This window comes from Heteronotia binoei, chromosome 13 (genome assembly GCF_032191835.1).
Source record: "Heteronotia binoei isolate CCM8104 ecotype False Entrance Well chromosome 13, APGP_CSIRO_Hbin_v1, whole genome shotgun sequence".
NCBI lineage: Eukaryota > Metazoa > Chordata > Lepidosauria > Squamata > Gekkonidae > Heteronotia > Heteronotia binoei.
The window spans coordinates 65,183,391-65,196,532 of record NC_083235.1 but is presented as its reverse complement, the minus strand read 5'-3'; the positions used below and the strand labels follow the sequence as shown (position 1 = coordinate 65,196,532).

The 13,142-nt window shown below is 44.1% G+C and overlaps 1 protein-coding gene across 2 annotated transcripts in view; it reads left to right on the top strand.

The window, feature by feature from the left end:
- Window positions 1-13,142, top strand: part of MYCBPAP (MYCBP associated protein) — a 45,419-nt gene that overhangs the window by 15,389 nt on the left and 16,888 nt on the right. For both annotated transcript variants that reach the window (XM_060253041.1, XM_060253042.1), the window contains 7 exons: window positions 1,851-1,966; window positions 4,618-4,768; window positions 5,104-5,219; window positions 5,403-5,515; window positions 6,329-6,434; window positions 7,418-7,607; window positions 11,823-12,010. In XM_060253041.1, coding sequence (XP_060109024.1) covers window positions 1,851-1,966; window positions 4,618-4,768; window positions 5,104-5,219; window positions 5,403-5,515; window positions 6,329-6,434; window positions 7,418-7,607; window positions 11,823-12,010 — 980 coding nt within the window. The remainder of the gene's footprint in view (window positions 1-1,850; window positions 1,967-4,617; window positions 4,769-5,103; window positions 5,220-5,402; window positions 5,516-6,328; window positions 6,435-7,417; window positions 7,608-11,822; window positions 12,011-13,142) is intronic.

The window sequence follows — 13,142 nt, the reverse complement described above, 5'->3', positions numbered from 1 at the left end:
TACAGAACAGCTCCTGCTATCGCGGAATGGCAATAAGTCCTGTAGGGCCGCTGATCTTGACCAGGAGCACGTTCCACCAGAAGAAGCCCTGGTCCTGGTCAAAGCTAGGCGGGCATCCTTTGGGCTGGGGACAACCAGCAATCCTTGATCCACAAAGTGTAAAGCTCTGAAGGGAACATATGGGAAGAGGCAGTCCCTCAGGAATGTTGGTCCCAAGACCGGGCAAGGTTTTGAAGGTCGACACCAACACTTTGAAGCGGGTCTGGTACTCCAACGGCAGCTGGCGCAGTTGACGTAATGCTGGCTGAATGTGCACCTGCACAGGCAGCCAGTGGTGGACTGGGTCTAAAAATATTGGTGGCCAGGAGACAAAGGGGGCCCAACCCGCAACTATGAGGCTGTCATTTAATTTTTATAAGAAATAAATAAAATGCTCAAAAAATACGTAAGTGGAAAAAAGGTACAATTAAAACTTTTTGTGAAATAAATCTATATATATTTTTAGCAACTACAGAGTACATATATCATACATTTTATTGACAGTATGCGGTAGATATTAAATGTAAATACAGACTGCGTTTTCTCCAGAGGAGCTGATCTCTGCCAGCTGGATAACAGTTGTAAAAGTGGGAGATCCCCAGACCCCATCTAGAGGCTGGCAACCCTTAATACAATGCAAATTTTAGTTGTATTTCAGTAATCCACACCTCGGTCACCTCAAGAATTGATTACTGTAATGCTCTCTACATGGGGCTGCCCTTGACTCAGATTCGGAAGCTGCAGCTGGTGCAAAATGCTGCAGCCAGGCTACTAATGGGGCTTCCCCGCCAGGAGCACGTTCAGCCTGTGCTGAGAGCGCTGCGCTGGCTGCCTGTTGCATACTGAATCCATTTCAAGGTCCTGGTATTAACCTTCAAAGCCCTATATGACCTAGGACCTACCTATCTGCGAACCCACCTTGCTCCACATGTTCCCCAGAGAGCACTGCGATCAAGCTCTCAAAATCTGGCTGTCCCTGAGCTAAAGGAGGCTAGGCTCAACTCCACCAGAGCAAGAGCCTTCTCGGTTGCGGCCCCAATACTTTGGAACACCCTCCCAGAAGCCATCAGGGCCCTGCGGGATTTATCGCCGTTCCCCGGGGCCTGCAAGACTGAACTGTTTCGGATGGCATATAACATCTAATGGGAGAGGGCTGCCGCCACAACTGGATCCATAGCGCTTTTATTACTAACTGCCTAGGATCTGTGCGCGTGAGAAAAAAAATATTACACGATCCGCCTGAAGCAGCACCATTGCCATTCATCTGGTTGTCTTATTGCTTTAATATTGTTTTTGTTTACTGTGTATTTTATGCTGTTAGCCGCCTTGAGCCTGTACAGAACGGGAGGGATGTAAATATAATGTAAATAAATAGATAATAACAATGGAACGTCTATCATATTTTCAAACGACTAAAAGGGCATTAATATTTTTAACGTATCCTCTAATGTTTAAGGAAGTCCGCTATCAGGGGCCCACTTGCCCTCAGGCAAGCTGACACCCTGGCCAGTCCGCCACTGCAGGCGGCACAGTCGGTAGGCATGCTGCCTGCCGCATTTTGCACCAGCTGGAGTTTCCAGATCAGCCGCAAGGGCAAGCCTGCTGAAGGGACTAGTCTTTGAGACGACCGAGGGCATGCAATTCAGTGCTCATGGTGTTTTCTGTACCTCTGAATGGAGGGAAGATTTCGGGCGAGTTTGGAGAGCGGAAGAGATGGCCATTTAAAGACCAAGTGATGTATGTGCAAGGTTGGTTTTTTTGGGCAATGGAGATAGTTGTAATAATCTTTTGCTTGTTTGATTTGTTTTTAGAAAAACTCCAAAAATCGGAAAGCGAGTTGCTGATGAACTTTTCAGACAATTACAGGCAAATCCAGGAGGAGCGTACACTAATCGATCGCTGTCTCCCTGCTCTTTACCCTGGGAAGGTAATATTAGCTCAGGGCCCTGATTTACTGTTTCTGTGTACCTAATTGTTGTCCCACCCTCGCCCCAAGGAACACAAGGCAGTGTATCGCATCCTCCCATTCTCTCTTCCTTTTTAGGGTTACTTTTGGTGAGACTTGTGACAAATTTCATTTGCGTGCACTTAGGAATTCTGCCCACACGGTTGTCTCACTGCCAAGAGAACCCGTGTGGTGAAGCGATTAGGGAGTTGGATTAGGATCTGGGAGACAGTTCAGATCCCTGCTTTGCAGTGGAAGGTTGCCGAGTGACCTCGAGCCAGTCTCACACTCACAGTTCTTGTGCGGATAAAATGAAGAGAGAGGATCGAAGCTGGGAACAAAGTTGGGGTGTGAATGGGAAATAAATAACAAGCTTCTTATTAAAGCAAACCCATGGAAATTGGTCGGCCGTACCAAGAAATGTACCAAGAATTGCACTTGTACAGAAAAAAAAATGTTAACTTGGAATTATCACTTCTTGTGTTATTACACATGCGTCACAGTGGGATGAAGGAAAAATATTTGAATAATTTCTAGTAAGCAGAAATGTACTGCAGAAGTGTATTCAGGACTATCCTTGCTAAATAATGGCAGGAGCAGCTGTGCCGCTGTCCAGTCTAATTCCTTTAGTTCACCATGTTTGACAAGAGGATCATTGATTCAGTGAAGAGATTACAGATGTACACATTTTAATGTGGTCGTGTGACACTTAAGTTAACACTTTAAATCAAGTCGTTGGGGGGGGGGGGAAGAAGACAAAATGAATTTGTATACAACTGGTGAAAACCTGAATATTCATTCATTTATTTAAAACTCTGAGTTCAATTTGCAAAAAACATGTGCTTATGTAAAGTGCTGTCAAGTCACAACTGACATAGGGCAACCCCAGAGGATTTTCAAGGCAAGAGAGAGTCAGAGGTAGGTTGCTAAATGCCTACCTCTGCATAGTGCCTCTGACCTTCTTGGTGATCACCCAACCAAACAAGGCCAACCCTGCTAGCTTCCAAGATCTGATGAGACCAGGCTTGCCTGGGTCAGCCAGGTCAGGGCAAATTTGCAAAAATAGGAGGTATTTGTTTGTTTTAAAAAAAACTAGGACCGATTTCGCACTCACCTGACGCCGCTCTCACATTTGTCTTCTCAGCGTGGCTTCCGATTTCACACTATCTGCCCCGGGGCTGCAGCAAGTGAAAAACCAGTTTCTGTTTGCTCCATGAAAATGCTTCTCGTTGTCCCCGGGCCAAAGGAAGCCCGCCTGAAATCTACCAGGGACGGGGCTTTCTCTATAATGGCCCCTTCCTGGTGGAACCAGCTGCCGGAAGAGGTGAGGGCCCTGCGGGACCTTGCTCAGTTCCGCAGGGCCTGTAAGACAACCCTCTTCCGGCTGGCTTATAACTAACCGGCATAGGAAACTGAGTGTAGTTCTATTAGATTCCTGCTATGTTTTAATGTTTTAACTGTGTAAAATGCTTAAACTTAATGTTTTTATGTGTAATATGTTTAAACTTAATATTTTTATGTTAGATTTTACGTGCTGTGAGCCGTTCTGAGCCACTTGGTGGGAAGGGCGGGATATAAATCATAAATAAACTAAACTAAAACTAAACTAAACTAAATGCTCATGCTTGCTGCAGCCCTGGGGCAGATAGTGTGAAATCGGAAGGAAGCTCCACTGAGAAGATGAGCATGAGAGCGGTGTAAGGTGAGTGCGAAATCGGTCTAGCGGTTTCTTATTCATTCAGAAGAGAAATCCATTGTAATAAGAGAAGGTGAATGTGCTCTTTGGAACTTCCAGGCTCAGAACAACTTTATAGGACGGGGTGTGTCTTTCAAGTAATTATCTCTTTAAACTCCCTTATCTGCAAAATGGGACGACCGCAGTGGGGAGGTATTGTTGGAGTGAAGTGTCATCGAGTTGCAGCAGACTTACGATAACTTCCAGGCAAGTGAGAAGCAGAGGGGGTTTGCCATTGCCTTCTTCTGCAGAGTCCTCCTTGGAGGTCTCCCTTCCAAGTACCGGCCCTGCTTATCTTCTGAAATCTAATGAGATCAGGCTAGACCATGCTGCTGTCCTCCCTCCCCATAACAATATTGCTCAGTAATAACTGGGCTGCAGTTTGTGAACCAGCCTGAGGTAATAAAAGGCATCCCTCGTCACCTCTGCCTCTTTACATAGGGATATGGATGAAGTACCCCAAACTATAAAAGTTAGTTGCTTGCTTTCCACCTCTCCCTCCCTCTCCCATCTATTTTCCTCCCTCCCTCCTCCCTTCCTTCCTTTCCTGAGTGGTGAAATAGATGGAGAGGAGGGAGAGGTGGAAAGCAAGCAACTAACTTTTATAGTTTGGGGGTACTTCCTCCATTCCCTATGTAAGAGGCAGAGTCTGACGAGGGATGCCATTTCTATTTCCTCAGGCTGGTTCACCAACTGCAGTTTCCTAGACTAGATTTTATGTTAATCCTACTTTGGCTACTAAAAACTGGGCATGGTCCTCATCCGCTCTGCATAATTCAAGTAGCCTTTTGATTGGTCTTGTTTTAAGCCATCCTCTTTTTGGTAACAGCTGTCCACCTGCTGCGCCTTTCTTTGCTAATAGAAACGCTTCAGCCCTCAGTTTTGCTGTCTTTCTTAGGGCCAACATGCAGGATGTGAATTTTGGAACCAGCCTGTGTGTATTGGAGATGAACTCACTGGTCTGATGGTGACATTAGGCCAGAGTGAATGTGGCTTCCCGGAACCAGTGACTCATGTTGGGAGACCACGCAGCATCTGGATGGAGATGGGTGAGGAGTCATAAGCATGGCATTCTGTAAGACAGTATGAGGAGGAAGTCACACAAGTGAAAGCATTACTTAGTAGATTCCCTGAAGAGATTTGTATAACCAGAATCTATTGGGGGCAGTGACAAAATGTCAATCTACCATATTGTTCATTGTCGGAGATAAAATTGACTTGTGTAAAGTTTAAAAAATGTAAATATAGATGTTCCCACATACCAGCTAGATGTATAAGGGCAGAATCCTTCGTACCCAACTATTGCCCAACAGGTTACTCTTTCAAAGGAGGCATACAGGCACCAATGTAGATATTTGTAGTTCACATTTGACTATTCCCACAGGTACAAGACCTCCAAAGTACCTCCCTTTTCATTGCAGCTGGGATAAGAGCCTCTTTCTAATGCATCGACGAAAGGAGTTGAAAGAGATCTTAGAAAACATGGATTTTTATCACCCGGTATGATGATATTCTTCTCCACTGTACAAAAGTGGTCAAACCACCATATAATTTGATTCATAGCTTCCATCCTGCCTCACAAAGAGACTGTAACATAAATTATATTTAAGTACATTGATTTTCTTTATGAAGAAAAACTAACAAAAATACCACACTTTCCCCCTGTTTTTCCCCTGCATCAAGGATCTGGATGGCCTAGAAGTCATAGGCAGAAATCAGCCTTTTGTCAATGTATCAGCACAAAGTTTTGTAGTCTCTGATGACTTTAAAGAATCTGATGAACGAAGAGAAATCCAGTAAGTAACGTTCAGGGTGGCAGAATCTGGACCAAACAAGACACAAAGGAAGCACCGAGTTTCCAACCCCATGTCTCCCTCACAGTGTAAGTGGGAATTGGAGGCATTTGCAGGAGAAGATTGGTAGGTAGACTGGGATATGTAACCTGCAACAAATTCCCCCCTCCCTCTTCAAACTTAAAAAAAAAATCTCATTGATATTTTGAAGAGAGCTCAACAGGTGGGGGTGTGTGAAATGGGAACTACATATTTTCTGAGATAATATCTAGTTTGTTCTTCCAAAACTTGGAACTACCTGTATTTACTCCAAAAGAAGACAGCCCTGATTATAATATGACCCCCTTAAAAGTGTTATACACACAAAAAAAAATCTATTACTGGACTTAACTGTAATTTGTATATGAGTGTAAAGTGACCCCCTCTTTTTATGGCATATCTGGGGAAAGGGGGGGGACTAGTCTTACATTTGAGTAAATACTGTAACAGGTTCTAGTCCTTTGTGAACATTCCTTCATGACCTGCTTCACTCCGGGTAGGCCACTAGGTCATGACTAAGCAAATAAAACAAAATGCCAGCTTGCAAAGGGGAATGAATTTGCTATTGACAGCTCCATTGACTTCTGCCTTATTTCCGTTCTGCACCATTATGTGGACATGTCATATTTAATTTAACCTTTCCCTTATTTTCTATACCCCATGTGTTGTATTACTTCATATAATTTTATCCGGATGATCATTTGTCGATATTATTCCAGTTTAAAAAAAAATTAAAAATTGAAAAAGTCATTCCTGATATTTTACTTTGTTTGTTAGGGATCCATTAGAGGCATATCCTGATGTATTTCTAGAACCAGTGTTGGGCCCATCTCTGATGTTTTGTGGACAGCCAGCTCGCTGGATCAACAACTTTTCTCATCAGGTAATTTGGATTTTTGTGCGCCACCTAACAATTCCTAATGATGCAACAAAAAGCATATCTCAAGGGTGAGGTCAGACGTTCATAAAATCCCGCTACGAGCATGAGTGGAGTCCGGAAGCATGTCGGATTTTAAGCGGTTGTCCAAACGTCAGCATCTGCGAATGGTGGTTAGCTCGTTCGAGTCCCGCGTTGAGACGACTGGGGCGCGGACTAATTTGATACTGCTTTAAATCAGGAACAAAATCCCTCTGACGGTTCCTGAGCGGAGTTTCTCTGTTTGAATGCTCCATCGTCGGAAGCACACCACCGCTTCCCTCCCAAAGCCCCTGCAAGTGATATCACTGCGCCAGTGAATGAGCGAGTGAATGTTGGCTCGATAAATTGTTTACTCGCCCTTATGTCCAGAAACAAAAATCACTTTTGAAAGTAGATGTGAACTAGATGTGAACTGATTTGAATTCCTGGGTTCTTTTCTGCACGCGTAGTGCTCGTGCTGGAAAAGTAGTGCCAACGGACTAGCAAAACTTTAGTGATCTGACCCATTTAAAAGCGACGCGCTGCAGATAGCGGGCATCACTGCGCCTGGGCTAATGCAGATTGACGTCTCATGAAACGAGGTCCGGTAGAGCAATCTGATCGACCTGCGACAGGACCCACATGGGATAGAACGGGAGTCTGATCGGAAAATTGGTTGTGCGGATTATAATACAGGCGCGTTGCAGATGGATTTAATGGTGAGTGTGACCGCACCCTCAAGAGTATCAGGAGGTAGTTTCTTTACTTCTGTGTACTTTGGAGAACTCTGTAAACCAAGATTCCCCAGCTTTAGTATCTTTTCAAATTTAATCTTTGGGTCTTTGATAGAAGAGGTGGAATGAAACTGGGGAACACCATTGACTTTTGACCCTAACCTTGAGGTCGTAGCAAGGCTAAACCTGACTATTGGGGGCTTCAATCTCTTTTGTTTCTTTTTTGTTAAATAGGATGAAATTGGCATTGCAGCTCGGGTCACCTTTGAAATTTTGGTCGGTGAAAAAGCTGAATCGCGGCTCACGGTGAGCAACAATGGTACAGCAGCCATCTGGTATGATTGGCGAAGGCAGTCTCAGCCTTTAACCTTTCAGAAGAAGAAGGCGACCAGGATGCAATATTTTTACTTCAACACCAGATCCGGTAGGTGACACACACACGCATTAAAAAGTCAACATGCACGACTTCATATAAATGCCAAATAAGCACAGGGAGGATAGTTTCCATGGGGGACTGATTTGAAAATAATGGATCTGTAACGCTATGTCAGTTTGGTCATGGGCCATGCCCTCCAGATATTTTGGATAAATCCTTTCATGGGAAGCTATAAGAAAGGGGAGCAGCTCTTTCTGTTTGCGTATTGCTGTTCTGGTGTCAGTTTTCAGTGGCGAAACAGCACTGATGACCAATGCAAAACAATTGCCAAAAGTAGAAACGTTTTGCCCTGTCCTGGATAGCCCAGGCAAATCCAGTCTCATCAGATCTTGGAAGCTAAGCAGGATTGACTTTGGCAAGTACTTGGATGGGAGACTATCCTTGAAATACCCAGTCCGGAGGTGAGGGCAGGCTTTATTCTGCCACCTCCCTGAATATCCTCCAGGCCCCCAGTAGGGCTTAGTCACCAGAGGTCGCTATGACTTCCAGGTGCACATGCACACACACACATACATGCACATATAAATGCAAAATACAAAAAAAAATATAGTAGAGACGTTTTATAGAAGCCCGGTTATGCGTGACAAGATCTAGGGCTTTTTCGGTGGCAGCACCAGAGCTTTGGAATGCTCTTCCAGAAGCCATACGGGCCCTGCGGGATCTGTCTGCGTTCCGCAGGGCCTGTAAGACCGAGTTGTTCAAGCAGGCCTTCGATGCTTGACGGAAAGATGGCTGCCACCGGACATCACATAGAATGCCGGTGATCACTGCTTGGAAATTTAATGCCGCCTATAATGTATGGATCCAGCACTATATAATGGTTTTAACAATTGTAATATGTTTTTAAAAACTGGAAAAGGTAAATTATGGTTTTATATGTTTTATTGGTTTAACCGTGTGGATATGATGTCGTGAGCCGCCCTGAGTCCGCTTGCGGAGAGGGCGGGATATAAGTCGAACGTAATAAATAAATAAATAAATTATATGTTTCACCCAATTGGTTAGAAGTCTGACCTTTTTTGCCTGGAGTACTGTCTCAAAATTCAAAATCAACTGGATGTGTATTTTTTAAAGGCAGGTCTTTGTTATGCACTGATAAAGTGCTGCGACTGAAAGGAGGGTGGTAGCTCACACTTGGGTCATGCGTGTGACAAAGAAATTAATAACCCCCCAAATGTGAGGAAATTTGGAGTGCCCTGGCAAAGTACCAGCTAGTGAAATGAAATCAATAATATAGTCCTTTGATTCTTCTATTGGATCACTTCAAATGTTACAGAGTGACCAAGAAGTGTTAGCAGCACATGTATTTGTTTGTTTATTCATGTAAAGTATTTATATCTTGTATAACTCTCAGCTCAAGGCTTCTGAGTTAGCTTATGTAACTGGAAACAATTATCAGTTAAAACAACTGCTCAGTAATGTACATGATCATGAATAAAACAGCTTCATAAAATAAATAAAGAACCACTACCAGCCAAAATGCATCAAAATCGTAAACAATAAAAGCCGACAGCCAGCAGAGAAACTGAATAATGCCTCACCCCCAATGATTCCCACTCTCAGCCAACTAAACCAAAAACTTTGGTGAACAAAACACTTTTCACTTACTGCCTAAAACTAGCCAGACTGGGCATCAGATGAGAAGCTGTGGGAAAGGCAGAGATCAGGTTCCACAGCAGGCAAGGCTCTGTCTGGTGACCAGCCATCCATTTTAACTCTGAAGATAGAGCAGGGCCTTTGCTGATCATCTTAACTACCAGGCAAATTTATGTGGGAGCAAACAGTCTTTTGTACCGGTCCCAGTTCATTTAGGGCTTTAAAGCTACTAACAAGAATTTTGCATCGTGCCTCGAAATGACTGGACAGCCAGGGTGCTGTGGCAGTCAGCAGTCTTGCTGCTGCATTTTACACCAATTAAAATGTCCAAGCATTTTTCAAAGGCAGACCTACGTAGAGTACATTGAAGTAGTCCAATCTGGATGTGATCAGAGTATGGACGGCTTTAGCCAGACTGTGCCTGTCGAGGAAAGACCGCAGCTGGTGCGTTCACTGACATTGGGTGAAGGGCATTTGGGCAGACCTGGCTGTTTAGGCAGACCTGGCTGTAGTTTTATGCTGTATGTAATTTTAATCTTGCTAAGGGACTGCTGCACCATTTTTACGTGTTTGCGGCTTAAGCATTGCATTGTTAGCCACGTTGAGCTGAAGGAGATAGAGGGATAGAAATAATTTAAATAGATAAATACAGTAAATGCCACAGAAGACCTCTTGGCTGCTACAAGTAGACACTAATCAAATAGTGTCCTGAAGCTGCAAACCAGCCCCTTTAGCTGGAGTACAGCCCCACAGACCAAGCAGGCTCCTTAATCCCTGACTGGCAGCATTCTCAATCAGCATCTTAAACGTGTGATTATTTATTGGTGCTCATCCACTCCATTACTGGTTTAATGAGTCAGCTTAAAAGAAGAAGTGGAGCTGGGTCTCATCTGCATACTGACGTCACCTCACTCCAAATCACCAAATAATCTTTCCCAGCAGTTTCATTTAGATGGGGGGGGGGGGACAAGATGGATAGTTAGAATCCCATTGCATAAATCCCACAGACCCAAGCAGGTGACCCCCCCCCCCCCAGAACCATCTTATGTACTTGGGCCACCAATTAGAATTGGAACCACAGGGACGTGATGCTACCATTCCCCATCTTGGACCATCAAGTGAGAAAGATACTATGGTAGAGGATATTAAGAACATAAGAGAAGCCATGTTAGATCAGGCCAATGGCCCATCCAGTCCAACATTCTGTGTCACACAGCAGCCAAATATACACACACACACACACACACACACACACACACACTGTGGCTAATAGCCACTGATGGACCTGTGCTCCATATTTTTATCTAACCCCCTCTTGAAGGTGGCCATGCTTGTGGCCGCCACCACCTCCTGTGGCAGTGAATTCCACATGTTAATCACCCTTTGGGTGAAGAAGTACTTCCTTTTATCCGTTTTAACCTGTCTGCTCAGCAATTTCATCGAATGCCCACGAGTTCTTGTATTGTGAGAAAGGGAGAAAAGTACTTCTTTCTCTACTTTCTCCATCCCATGCATTATCTTGTAAACCTCTATCATGTCACCCCGCAGTCAACGTTTCTCCAAGCTAAAGAGCCCTAAAGAACCTTTCTTCATAGGGAAAGTGTTCCAGCCCTTTAATCATTCTATTTGCCCTTTTCTGAACTTTCTCCAATGCTATACTATCCTTTTTAATATCCTCTACTATGGTAGAGGATATTAAAAGCCACCATGCGATCCAGGAGAATCAACAGGATCATACTCCCCTGTCTCTTTCCCAATGAAGATCATCAGTTCGAGTGAAGCAGTTTCAGCTCCAAAACAGGGCCTGTAGTCATGCTGAAATGGTTCTGGTCACATCATACACCTGTGTATTTTATCCGAAAAAAAGATATTTTTCAGTTACTAAATAGCTGTTCAAGTTGTTCATGGCCAGAGAGGGCTTCCTCAAGAGAGGTTTCATGACCGCCTCCTTCAAAACTGTTGGGATTGTTCCCTCTCTAAAGAAAACATTCCTTAAATTCCATGGGGTAATCTTTGATAAGACGTCAAAAGCCAAAGTGGGCAAGGGTCTAGCAATGATGTGGTTGGTTGTGTCACACAGCTGCAAACAGTTTGTTAGCATCCTTCAGTCATAACAACTGAAACTCATCCAAGGATTTGAGACAAAACTTGACAGAGTTCTGGTAACATTATTTGTCTTGGTCTGTCAAGTTGATGTAGTCTAAATCCTGGTGGGTGTTAGTGATTTTATCTGTGAAATACCTGGCAAAGAAGTCATGGTGAGCCAGTGTTGTTCAAGTTAACACCATCAGGGAACAAGTAAAGAAGCTTTTTTATTTACTTGAACTGTTTCAAGCAGCAAAAGGGCTTTGTCATCTGTTCCCTGATGGTATTGGTATTGATAGTTGGAAGCTGTGGCCATTCCTACTTCTCTGGGACTTGTAACTGGAAGCCAGCACACTTTTTTTTTTTTAGCATGTAGCTGATTTGGGGATATTTTTATTGTTCCTAAAAACAAGTGCATAAATCAATTCATAAAATGTAATCGAGGTATTGCTTAAAAGAATTATTCTGCCTGGGGAAATAAGACTGTTTTCCTTCCCTGTATGTTTCTTCTGTTCCTCGTAGGTGTTATCTTGCCTGGAGAAACCAGGGAATTTTCCTTCATCTTCAAATCATTGAACGCTGGAATCTTCAGTGAAACCTGGAAGTTTAGCACTCACCCTGTGTTATTAGGGGGAGCTGTGTTGCAGGTGACCCTCTGGGGAATTGCTGTGTATGAAGATAGAACTGCAGGGCGTAGGGAGAAACTACAGGTAACTCAACAACTGGGGTAAAAGAGGTGAGCTTTGTACTTCAGTGTAGGTTATGGGGTGGGACTGGGATTTAGGAAGCTGGGCTGAGATGAGAGAACTTGCTTAGCAACATTCTTCTGTCACATATACATTTTAAAAAATAACAGCATTGGGTGTTTCTGTAGCGGTAGAGCAAGCATGGATTGTATAGCATTTATATCATCTAAGAACACTCCTGAAGGGACAAAGGGAAGGAGAAGAAGAAGATGAAGATATTGGATTTATATCCCGCCCTCCACTCCAAAGAGTCTCAGAGCGGCTCACAATCTCCTTTACCTCCCCCCCCACACACACACAACAGACACCCTGTGAGGTAGATGAAGACACCCTGTGAGGTAGATGAAGATATTGGATTTATATCCCGCCCTCCACTCCGAAGAGTCTCAGAGTGGCTCACAATCTCCTTTCCCTTCCTCCCCCACAACAGACACCCTGTGAGGTGGGTGGGGCTAAGAGAGCTCTTACAGCAGCTGCCCTTTCAAGGACAACCTCTGCCAGGGCTATGGCTAACCCAAGGCCATTCCAGTAGGTGCAAGTGGAGGAGTGGGGAATCAAACCCGGTTCTCCCAGATAAGAGTCCGCACACTTAACCACTACACCAAACTGGCTCTCACTACACCAAACTGGCTCTCACTACACCAAACTGGAGGCATACAGTCTCCAGCCTATACCTTGCAATACTTACTATGAGATCAGAGGTATAATATCGGAAAATATAATGCTCATCTCCTCAGCCTACAGAGCAGAGGGGTGTTCACAAGATTTGTAATCTCTTTCTTTGGGGCAGACCTGCTCTCTTACTCTAAACCAACTTTAACAAAGTTTAATTTTGAGAACCTATAGTAGACCATTCCTTGTGTTCCCACAGAACTACATTCTGTACGTTTCCGTTCCAGGGAGCCAAGCTTGATCAGATTTATAATACAAACCCTCGTTTGGGATCCCAGTACCAAAACTGGTTGGTCTGAAAGAAATGTAATCTTGCAATCAAGCGGGATCAGCTAAGCCTAACTAACTACAGATAGCTCTCCATAATTATTTCAGTGCACAGCCTTGGGAGGGCGAGGGGCTTGTGGTTCTGGTCATTCGCTTT